This window comes from Haemaphysalis longicornis, unplaced genomic scaffold (assembly GCF_048455015.1).
Source record: "Haemaphysalis longicornis isolate Haplotype H1 unplaced genomic scaffold, Haemaphysalis longicornis Haplotype H1 scaffold_9, whole genome shotgun sequence".
Taxonomy (NCBI): domain Eukaryota; kingdom Metazoa; phylum Arthropoda; class Arachnida; order Ixodida; family Ixodidae; genus Haemaphysalis; species Haemaphysalis longicornis.
The window spans coordinates 36038721-36050886 of record NW_027526460.1 but is presented as its reverse complement, the minus strand read 5'-3'; the positions used below and the strand labels follow the sequence as shown (position 1 = coordinate 36050886).

Here is a 12166-nt window from a genome sequence, read left to right as displayed (position 1 = left end):
CTCGGTTCGCGTTCAAACGTCACACAATGATCACATTTTGTGGCCTATTTTGTTTGAAACCGGGAACGACGGTGTTACTTAACTTCTTATCCTGAAAATAAGTAAAAACAATTTTCACTTATGGAAAAATGGCGGCCGATTTGGACGGGCAAGCCAGTAGAAGCTGTTCATTGGACGGCGCCACCTCGGGTATTCAGAGCGAAACGAACGATGGGGATCACGGTAGGAAGGAGCCAAATGAGGTTGCAGGCGACCGGAAAATCTCTTTCGTCCCTAGTTTACGATGGTCACAAAAAGTCGCATAACAGCTGATGCCAGCCACAATAAAATATTCACATGGTTCATCGCTGTCAATAAGCGTTGGATTTGTTTCCTCGCCCGCTTTCAGGTTTTCCTATCGTCTGCTACCTCCTTTGGCTCCTTCCTACCGTCAATCCCCATCATGCGTATCGCTCTGCCTACCCCAGGTGGCGCCGCCGTTCCAAGATCAGCTTGTACTGGCTGGCACGTCCAAAGCGGCCGCCATTTTTCCATAGGCTCAAATAATTTTTATTTATTTTTGGAATAAACAGGCAAGTACCGTCGTTTTTCTTGGTGTCAAGCAAAATCGACCACAAAATGCGACCTTCGTATGAAGTTTGAGCGCGAACCGAGTAGCAGTTCGCTCAGGAATTTTTTTTAAAGTGTTCCAATTATCGATGTTACACCATGTATTTACCTTTTACCCTGCAGCTTTCGTTTTTTTTTTTTTGTAAATCACCCGCTTCCTCTCGTGTAAGAGGTGCACGCATGCCGAAAAATCACTGTGCATTAGAATAAACACTTCACCCTCTCTCTAAAATTCAGACGTTTTCTCACTATGTATGCACAGGCCAAGAATAAGCTACCGGTCGATGTAAACTTGTATCCGCACCCAAAGGATCAGGGAAACGTCATCGCTGGATGCAACGTCGCCTAGCCAGCGCGCTTGTATAAACTCGCCACCGTCCCTGCCTTCCTGTTGCTATCGTCAACTCAAATAAGCGCGCCACCGGTGCTCTGTCCATCCGGAGGGCTGAGAGATGCCCCTCTAAAGTTCCCGTTGTCCGTTTTGTGCACGACGAGCATCTCCCGCTACAGCGGATTGCAAATCTCTCGAGCAAGCTCTTCGTGATTGCGTGCAACCAACCTCTGTGACCGCGTGCTTGCGATAGGCTGGGCAAATCTAGCGGTCTCGTGCACCCGCCTGTCTGCGATAATCCTTTCCAACTCACCCTTCCTATTCTCATCTTTGCTTTGCGTTCTTTCTTCCCAACCTTCGCTGTCCACTTGCATCGTGGGAAACTCGCCTGTAGCTACGCATACAGCCATGCGAATCATACTAGACCAAGCGTGCAAGCCAGCGGACGAAGTTAGCGCAAAAAAAAAAAAGTGTCAAAGCCTTCCAAGAGGGATTTCGGAAGTAAGGCGAGGGCGAATGCTGCACAGTTTTATCGCGTGTTTATGGACGTCCAGTGTGCGCCGGTTCCCAGCGCTAATTCCCGTTTGCGCCGGTGTAAGCCGGACTAATTCTGCGCGCAAATCCAGGTGTGTACGTAAAGAAGCCGGGTAGAAAGGTGTAACGAGGGGAGAGTCCGGTGCCGCGGGGACGGAGGCGTTCCTCTTTCGCGCGCCTGTGTCAACGGACAGGGGACAGTAATTGCGATCCGCTCGCTGCTTTGAAGATGGTGCCTGATTCCAGTTTACTTCTGCCCATAGGTGATAAAAGAAATAGTTTTGGGCTTGCGTGCGGATTAGGTGGTTAAAGTTGCCTCGAACACCTTTCGAGCTTCTGTTTATGTATAGTAGACGGTGAATTGTGGCGAAGACAACGCGAACATCCATCCGTATTCCGACATTCCCCCGGGGTTTATGTTCCAAAAGCTTTGTGCCATCAGCTAGAGCGAAGCTGTGCGCCAGCGCCATTTGTTTCGCTTGCTTCAGACGTTTTGCCTCGTCCTGGTGCATCGTGTTTTAGAGCGGTCATCATAATACTCAAACCGTTCCTTTCTGGAGCTCTCTTCTTTGTCGATGTCTCTCTCTCTCTCTCTCTCTCTCTCTCTCTCTCTCTCTCTCTCTCTCTCTCTCTCTCTCTCTCTCTCTATATATATATATATATATATATATATATATATATATATATATATATATATATATTCCCATTTTTATTGTTTTACGCGGTGGGTGGGAGCACCGTGATTATTCATATTTCGCGGGGTTTCCTTATCGGTCAGAATAAATGAGTACGAAATTAGTTCGTCGCTGAAAATACCGCAGTTAGATGCCTCTCGTGGATTGCTACAAGTGCCTAATTGACACTTCAATGATTAGGAGGGTACTTCTCTATTTAGATAATTAATTACAAATAATTAATCGTCTCATTAACGAAAAAATTACTGTACGCTACTCCACTGTACTGGAAACATTCTGCACTAGGTTTTCTTCGAGTAACGCCATTGCTCTTTTTTAAAATATTGCTGCATGATAGCTGGGACACCCTGTATAAAGAAAGAAATAAAGAACTCGATTGTGTGTGCCTGCGTGACCCCTTTTTCGTTCAGAAATTTCCCGGATATGACGGACGGGAAGTGCGCGGTATATCAACTCCACGGCGGAGTTGAGGCTGTCTGCTGCCGGATGTGGCCGTGACTCGCACACAGTTAGCGGGGGTATTTCATGTCGATCCTGGCGCCATATAAGGAGACATCGTACACCGTTGTCACACGATCGCATGTCTGTTACATTTCAGTGAAAAATGTTGGCTGAAGAGTGTACGTTCTCGTGGTAGTGCTTGGTAATCACAGTGAGTTGATGTTAACCATGTTGCAACAATTACAGGGTGACTTTAAAGATTTTCGCCAAGTTCGCATTGGACGGACAAATTTATGTAAAAATAATACAGGCGACAGAAATGTCTTGTTCTTTTTAATAAAAGCCAGATATCTGCGTTGGCGCAAAATTTTACTCGATTCATTTTTTTGCTTTTCGTGGACAGCTAATAGGAAACCCTTAGTTCAAGTTCACAGGCGAAAACATGTTTTTATTGGACTGCAAGAGAGTTCAGACATTGGTGTCGACTAGGTTGTACAAAAACAACCGTAGCATGAAATACAACCTGTTTGCCCAGTCGAGCCAGCGGTTTCCCCCGAAAAAACTTTTGAAGCCGATCAGTATTGTCGTAACTCCGTGTGTACGAGCAGTTCTAGATTGCCTCAAACTTCGCACTAAATTATAAGCTCAATCGGGAAAAAATATGAGGAGTAAGAAATTTGAAAATTACACCGTGAATCATATAGCTGCATAGTTCATAACCTTCAAGGAGTGTGTCGAGCAGGGCGCCTGACATGACTGGACCTTACATGGATTTTTACCAGCCTTTATAGTGTAAGTGTTAACCGGAGTGACCAAACTGTTGGGGTAACATACTTCAATTTCGTCCTACACTTTCTTTTTTCCACGTCTGTCCGAAAAGGCAGGCGCAGTGGGCAGTTCCCAAACAGTCAAAATCTTGTCGCACGTGCGCTTTGAGTTATATCACCAAATATTGAGATTATACCAGAGAGAATTGCTTTCAGAGCAAACCACAAGCTTAGAGTAATAGGTGCGCATTCTGTTTCATTTGTCTTTCGTTGGTGTCAAAAAAAGTTGTAGTGTCAAAATTTACAGAAAAACCATGACTGACAAGTCTGTGACAGGAAACTAAGCCTAGTGTCTTGGTTTAAGAAACCTGAGCTCAATTTGCGCTTCGAAGCCTATCTCAGTTAATATATAAAGAAGGTAATATGCAGGAGAAGATGTTCACTAAAAACACTTTTCATCTTGTGTAAGCACACAGCGAATATTTTACACTCACTGAGGTTCATTGTTGACGTCGCAATATTAGAGTAAATCACAAAGGCTACCAAACCCTGAAAAATTCGTGATATAGGTGTTATACTACATCATTTGTGTGGTATGGAATAAATTTGGGCTAGCAACAGAAATCACATACGTTCAAGATTAAAGTTCACACCCAATTTTTTTTTTTGCACTTAAGGTCTTTAGTCGTTCTTTTTGTTATTCTTTCCTCTTTTCAAATTCGAAACTGGTGACACATGGGTAAAAGGTATCACCAAACAAATGTTAAGAACCCCTTTGTCTGTGATCACCTCCGCACAGATGTAAGCACACGACTTTCAAGACAAAATGTCAGGGCATATTACCTGCGTACTGATAGGAACAGTATAAGCTCGTGTGCCAAACCACATCGAGCTTTTGGGTTGGTCTTCCAACGACTGTGCACAATTTAAGTTGCTACGGCCACTGTATGGCCAGTATAGTCCACAGATGATTCAGTTTTTTCAATACAGTGTTCTAATATCTGACAAGGTAAACGGCTCATTAACTGGCAAAATGTAAACGAACTGAGTCCTAAACCTCCTCGGTAGCGCCAGCATGGTGTCGCGTTTGCCATAAACTCTTACTCCAAGAAAGCCGTCGTTCGGCCAATGCCCAGCTCTGATTTCCTAAACGGGCTGTTCATGCGCCTTTTTCCAGCATGTTAAGCCGTGACAGCTAGTTTCACAAATCGCGAGCCTCATTTGTAAAGCTGCCCACGCCTCTCTCTCTCTCTCTCTCTCTCTCTCTCTCTCTCTCTCTCTCTCTCTCTCTCTACTTCTATTGTGAGAGTAAACGCACGGTCGGTGGCACGCGACCAAAGTGGCTTTGCGCATGTGGCTTTCACGACCTTTCCTCACACCACGTGCACCCGGGGGGGAAGACGCGTCCACTGCGAATGTGCGTGTCATTTGTGAAAGCCAGAAGAAAAGATGACCGCTGGTCAGCGCTCCACTTAATGACCCTTCCACTCGAGGAATTAGCCGAAAAAGCACCGTTGGACGGCCGTGTAAACGGTCTCGGCGACGAATTAGTTTGACGACCGCGCTCACTTACCCTGACCCCTACCGGAGTGGTCAAAGTGTCTGTAATGAGCGAGCCGTTCTACTCCATGCGGTTGTTCCCCTCTGTCCGGCGGGGGAGGTCGACACGCCCTGGGAGGCCGGACAGCGTGCACTGATGCATTCTCTCGCTACACTCGCGGGCTGCTCGTGTATACTTTGATTACGGTTTCGCTCTTGAAGCCTTTCGCAAAGCCTTTGGTGAAGAGGGTGGAGGAGGGCGTGAAGGGACAGTTAGTGGTCAGGGGTTCGTCCGCACCGTTGTCGGCGTGTTTTGCTGGATTGCAAGAGCTGACCATTTCCGCCTCTTCTGGAGCGGCCGAAGTGTTCGCCGAATGCGGTTGTTGGTCAAGCGTGTACCCAGAAACCCACACGTGGTCGCTTTGTTCTCTTTTCCGGAAACAAATTTTGTGTTCTCTGAAGCCGCAGAGGCTAGCCGCTGGGTGCAGGGTGCGCTACTGAATACTTTTGAGTTTGGCTGCGTGCCGTCGTTCTGAACCCTTTTTCGAGCGTTCAGAGGTAGCATTTAGTTATTTTGTGCGTGTTTGTAAGAGAGATGAATACGGAAAGAGAAACGTGTTCGCTCTTTGTGCTCCTCCGGAATGCCCCTTCGGATTGACTGTTTTTATTGTACAGTACTGGCCGTTTCAAATTCTTGGTGTGTTAAGCTAATATGGCCCTGTGCCCGAACCTGTGCTCTCACGTCGAAATCACGGCTAACGTGCTTTTAGCATTCGCCGAGACAGCCGCATGCAGGGGATGGTTCTAATATATTCGGGTGGACGTGATGCTGCTGCATTGAAAACTTAGTATGCCTGCATTTTACGTGAGACAGCGATAAAACAAGTGCACGAAACTTTATGTAATGCGGTTATAGATGTCCGTATAAGATCATGCGTTGGTTGAGTCAGTTGTTCTTTAATTAAAAGCGTTTTTTTTTAAAGCGATGGGTACAGTTGCGCTGTGAATGCCTAATATATTTATACGCACCAGGGAAATTCCATGGGACGAGCAATGTTTTCTTGCGGCCCAAAGCCGAGAGCAATGAGACAGCGGGAAATCTCCTTCGCGATATTAATAGATCGTCGCTCCCTCTTTTATTGCGTAAAGCGGTCCATGCGGCTACCACTATACGATGTACTTTCAGCGCGCATCTTAACGCGCACATACTGCAGAATATCGAGCACATTTGCGAAGCCACTAGTTTCAGTTTGCCAGCCCTCAGACGCGACAGGTCCGGCAAGCAATACGTTGCGTGGCTTGAATTCTTTCCAGAGGTACCACGCTAACGAGCCATAGAAAAGAAAAGAGAGCTAGAGCTAACAAGGCTTCGGGTTTCGTTGCGGGCGCAGACTTGACCAATCGCTTTGGATTGAGACAAACAGGGAGGGATTCCCGTAGGGAGGCGCACGCAACGCAAGCAATGAATTCACTTGTCATATTGGACTATATATCCGGCTCTGACAGCGTCTGTATATGTTTCACTTGGTATCGACATCCCGACTGTCCGAACAAAAGCATGTCTCAAGCCTATACATCGGCCACAAGATAAGTGGTGGACCCGAGCGCTCCAAAATCAGTGTTATCGCTTGTTTAAGAAAAACTCTGTTCCACATTAATTAAACCTTTAATTAAACCAGTAATTAAACCGTTTTGTAAAAATCTTTTGTTTGCTAAGCGGATATTTGTCCGCCGCAAATATTCCGCCTCCCTGCCCTTTTCTCCCTTGTGGTGTCACTCTGGATTCCCTTTGGCATCAGGTGGAGGTAGCCAAGGCGCATGCGTGAAAATGTTGCATGCATCAGAAGGAAAGTAAACGAAATGCTCAGGCAAGGTGCACGGATCGGTATCACCGTTTCCCCTGTTCTGCTCACGGATAACGGCTACACGAGGCATTGCATCTCAGGAGTGACTACGACAAGGGGTGTCTGTGGTGTCATTGAGGCAAAACGTGACCGTCGATTGTAACTCGGGTCCGCTGGAATACGCACGTTGGTTGGTTAACACTTGCTTGCCCCTGCACCGACTTTGCTGCTTCTAAATCTGGATCAGTGCTTAGCAGTGGAGCTCCTTAGCCCCGATTCGGGCCTCAGTTTTAATGCGTTCCTCTAGCCCACACTATCCAAGTCTGTGCATGTTTATCTTTATTTGGTGACAAATAAATGCTGAATAGAAACGTTGGTTTCGAGTGGTCCACTCCCGCTTTTTCGGCCTTGACAGCACGGTGGCAAAGATTTGGCATTAAAAAACCGTGGAAGGCAAGATTTCAAATCTTGTTTAGAGAGAGAGAGAGAACACAAAAAAATAAAAGACTTTTTGGAATCTTGTATCTTCGCGTATCCGCGGCTTTGTGTTTGTTTTTTGTTTAGAATAATGCAGTGGACGAAGCTGGCGCATGCAAGTATCTCAGCGTCGAAGACCGCTTCGACCAGCGCATGGGATCGCATCATGGGGGCAGTGAAATTCAAGTTTGATGTGGTTCGCGAATAATGCGCAATCTTCGCAAACAATATGCCGATAAAATACAGCCTTGGTGTGGGATCTGTTAAACAGAAGGAAAACACGAAACAATCCAGAGCATGTTTCTGCAATCATAAAGGTGTTCCATTTCGGTGGGAATTGGACGTGAAATTACGCAAGACGTGCGCGTGTTGTTAAGGCGTGGAAACGGTGCTAGTGAGTAAATTGATTTTTTCATGACCATTTTAAACGTGCTTCATTCTGCTTACTTTTTAAAACCCCATGCCCCTACCCTCACAGAGCTAAGAGCGAACAATTGCAAGTTTTTGGTCATGATTCGGAGCACGTGGAGTCACAACACGTGTTGGCGCTGCGATGCACGAACAAATTGTATTATTAACAAATTACTCTACATTTCATTAGTCAAGTCTTCAACTCATCACGGCTAATCCCAGGACTGTACACCCACGTTAATGGTATTGAACTTCACACCCTGCAACAACGGTTCACTAGACCTTTTTTTTTAAAGCGAAGCTTTCTGTAGCTAAGCTTTCGTACATTTTTCCTATGCGTGTGCAACGACTCCATTCGGGGAAACCAACTTTATTGGGAATTCTCAGCAGAAAATGACTGTAATTCTTGTTTTACCAAAATTATCCCAACAAAACTTACATGACTATTGGCCGCTAAGGCGATCCTATTTTACGCCGACCTCCACTCACTTGCCACGATTAGGTAGTTCACAGGAAAGTTGCGAACGTTACAAAATTTCCGTCTGCTGTCAATGCATGCAGAACCGTGCAGAACCGTGTTTGCATGCTGGGATAAAGCTATAGTCCTTCCCAATTTCATCAAGCAGTCACAAAGCCATAGTTACTATCATTACTAAGTGACGGGAAAATAATACATTATCTAACCATGTATGTGATGTCTATTTTACGCAGCTTCTCATACGTCTAGTGGAATAGTTCCTAATTATTTTTTTGCGTGGAACTTTTTGAGGAGACAAAAATACACTCAGTGGCAACAACTGCGCCAACAGCTTGGCCGCTACAACGTCATAGAGCGTTTGTTTAGTGAGCGGGGATGGTGGTGGTGGTGATGTTTATTAACTGATGGACCTAGCCTTGGGTGGTATGCCGGCAGTTGCTCCCCCAATCCGCACCTTTTTTACCGCTATGCTCAGGAAATAACCAGGAGTCACTGAGGCTTGTGTCCCTCAAAAACCGGAGTACCAGGCGTAAAATGTGCCTCCTTGTGATCCAATGGCCTTTAGGTTAAGTGACATCGTCCAAAGAGGCATGCAGAGTGGCAACAATCTGGACATGTGGGGCTCACATCGTCCCGTTGTTTAGCATAACGTTCGTTTAGCAAGCGATAAGTGGAGTGAGAACTGACCTCGGCCGCTCCTGCCGACGAACCGCAGGTCGTTGAACTTGGCCACCTGGTTCTTCATGACGGCTGACGCGTTGCGCAGTTCCCCGCAGTAGTTCTCGTCGTTGCCCGCCCTGAGCGTGACCAGCGTGCCGTCGCACACGTCTCCGCCGAGCGCCAGCACGCGGAACGACATGGGCAGCGTCTTGTTGGACCGCCAGTGGGTGGGCAGCACCGAGCACACCACGTTGGGGCTGCCCGTGCGCATCAGCTCGCCCGGGTGCTCGGCCAGCACCTGCGTCAGCGCCCGCTCGCCCGGGAGCATCGAGGCCAGCTCGGAGGAGGATGCGGCCGAGCTCGTCGGCGACGCCATCCCGCCGTCCCCTCCGCACGTGGTCGTGATCGCAGTCGGCACGACGATCGCCTCGCGCTGCTGCTGGGGGTGGTGGTGGTGGCCGATCGCGCACGAAGCCGCCGGCAAGTGCATCTTCCCGACGTGGTGGCTGTTTTTTCCTTCGCGGATCTCAGAGGACGGGGGAAGATGCAGAGGAGGGAGAAAGTCGGAGCCGCCGGACGGACGCACGCACGCACAAAGTTTTAGAGCACGAACACGGGAGGGCGAAGGCGCGAAGGAGAAGAAAGTTTGGCGGGCGGTGCGCGCCGCCGATTCCGAGTTTGCGGGCGACGGTGTGCGCAGGCGCGCCGTATGGTAAGGGTCCCGGTTGCGGTCGGCGAAAAAAGAAGTTCCTTCGCTTCGCCGGGACGGCTCGTGGATGGTGCGGGCGATGAGGAGGAAGCGGAAGATCGAAGGGGGAAAAGGAAGCTTCCTCGCCGGGGCAGAAAAGTGGACGCGAGGCGGTCTTCGCGGGCGGTCGCAGCTTCGCTCGCAGATGCGGCAGGCGAGTGGAAGAGACGCAGCCGCGATGTGGAACACCGCTCCGGCCTCATTGACACCGGGGCGAGCGCGGCCGAGGAGAGGGCCAGCCCCGTGGCGGATTGGCGGTCGACCTGAGTGACGTGCCCGGCGCGCGGCCAATGGGAGCGCCGCCCGTCGCCCCTGCGGTTTCGTTTTCTCGTGCGGGCTCCGGGGCCGTGCGGGGCAGCCCGCCGCGGCCGAAGCCGCACTTTGGGAAGAAAGAGGGGGGGAAGAGGGGTGAAAAGACGTCGGGGCCATTTCTCGCTTCGTCTGGGAAAATGTTTGATTATTCTAATTTTCGTATTTCTCTACTGAAATATGTCATATTACCACACACAGTTGTGAGCTTCATGCCGGGACCTGAAGTTCAATTACAGGGGTTAGTGACCACTATGACGAATGCCTGTAAAATAAGGTGTGCTGCATTCTTGAAGACAATAAATATCCCGGGCCATCTCCACCAACGTGAAACCTGGGGAGACGCGAAGAATGCAGTGTATAAGTGCATTCATGGCGCCTTGTCATTTTTGCCCATGGTGATGAAACCGTTGGGAGGTAGGGGTATGCAGCTCTGGTGTAAAAGTCTCGTGTCTTTGAAGCACGAAGCGTTCTAGCGCGAGGCGTTGAAAAACGAGTGTTCCGGTGTGTTCTTTCAGAACGCGTTACATTGTAGCGCGAGGCGTTCGAAAGCCAGTACCCCTGTGTTTTAGTATCGTGACTGCATGAAACGATGACGACGACAGGAGACGCCCACAGCCCCTAAGGGGCTTCGCCTTAATAAATAAAAAGTTTACTCTTGCTTAGTTTTTGCTTACCACCCCACCGAATGAATTCAGAAGATTACACGCGTTGCTACCACACTATACGCTCTGATTTAGGATTGCAATTCAAGCACCCAGGACTCGAGAGAAGCTTTTGTAAGAACTTGCACGGCAATGACTTAATTGAAAAATGTTTCCTCAAAGAAAAAATGTAAAAAAAAAATCAGCACCATTCGACTCTGCGGTATAGATGATCAGTGGAGCTATCGAGTCCGTTTCATTTAATAACGATGACCGCAGTGGCTTTGTTGTCACCATGATATACACTGATCGGCGTACTCGCAACTGCACACGTAACCTTTGGTAATGGGTCAAATCGATGCATGTGCGCCGCTAGATGGTCGGTTGAGCCGGATCGGTGTGATATCACAAGCCAAATGCCTTTAACAGGGAACGCGTAAGCCACAACCTCTTCACTCCCTCACACTCCCATCGAAATCACCGGGTACTACCATGATTGTTGTGTCATCGCAACTAACCACTGATCCGAGGGCAGTCTGAGGGTGAGGACACCTAAGCTCTTCTTAGAAAGAGTCCTGAATGCTTCCTTTTGTTTAGCTTCCGCCCCGCGTTCTCGAATGGTTTCGTTCTCTTACTGCTTGACGCGATTTGCTTTACTATCCGCTTCCACCTTAAGTCTTCGAGTGGTTTCGATCTGTCTCCCGCCCGTTGCGCCGCTGCTCGTTCCTTTCGCTATTACCGTTGTTTACTGATTCGAAAGGATGCACTGCCTATATTATCGTATTGCAGTGTCCATTTGCATACAGCGCAGTGCGGAGGGAAGGAATTATAGGAGGAGAGAATAGAATCGAAGAGGATAGAGTATATATGAGACGTGGGTAGTTTTTAGGGCCGCCGTAGCAGAAATTATAAAATGGTTCGCGCTATAGAATCCCTCGCGCTTCAGAGATACGCGCAGTCAGAGTTTTGGTGTGAGGGCATCGAAAGCGGTAAAGGTAGCCCAATAAATCTCCGCTATAAAACAAAAAAGAGCTGGAAAAAAAGAGTGTTCGGCAAACCTTGATACCCGGAATTACATTTTTTTTTTTTTTTACCGGTGTGCCCGCTAACCGCTTTCCGTCCTCTTTTACTAGCTTCTAGCAGTAACTTATGAGAAAGGGTTTCACCGAGTTCCGCAAAACATTTGTTGCAGATTGTGAAACTTCCTTATGCGGCGCCCTTTCCTTGTGACTGCGTGCAGCATGAAGCCCGAGCTTACTTCCACAGCACCAACTGTTAGGCAAAATGGGTGGGGGTGCGGGCTCATACACACGACGTCCCATATAAAACAACCCAGGGGAGAAAAAAAATTGAGGCACAGGAGATTTCGAAAATGATACAATCATCATTTGCCCTCTTCTGAGCAAAAACTAACATTGTGGGCGATAATCTTTTCTCTTCCGTAACTCGTAAGGCAGTAGTGAGGGGGGGGGGGGGGAGGTAAGTTTTGTCGTAATTATTAGCGCTCGCACTGGCACGGTCAGAAGGTGCCTTGTGACAAAGCCAACTTTACAAGCGAAGGTTGTTTGGCAGTAATAAACATTTAGTTGGAAGTCAGCAAAGCGTTTTGACCCTTTCGTGCCCTTCTCTGTGTTTTTAACGCGTAGCTCTAAGGGTGCCATCTCGCAGAAAAAACGGCA

General features: G+C 48.2%; 2 protein-coding genes across 7 annotated transcripts in view; one reads left to right on the top strand and one right to left on the bottom strand.

The window, feature by feature from the left end:
- The window catches only part of LOC144152779 (uncharacterized), a 45529-nt gene extending 35784 nt beyond the window's left edge, over positions 1–9745 (bottom strand). For all 3 annotated transcript variants that reach the window (XM_077684226.1, XM_077684227.1, XM_077684229.1), the window contains exon 1: positions 8814–9745. In XM_077684226.1, the coding sequence (XP_077540352.1) occupies positions 8814–9276 (463 nt within the window). In that variant the 5' untranslated portion in view covers positions 9277–9745. The remainder of the gene's footprint in view (positions 1–8813) is intronic.
- LOC144152780 (transcription initiation protein SPT3 homolog) overlaps positions 1–12166 on the top strand; it is a 706894-nt gene that overhangs the window by 45595 nt on the left and 649133 nt on the right. The window lies entirely within an intron of this gene.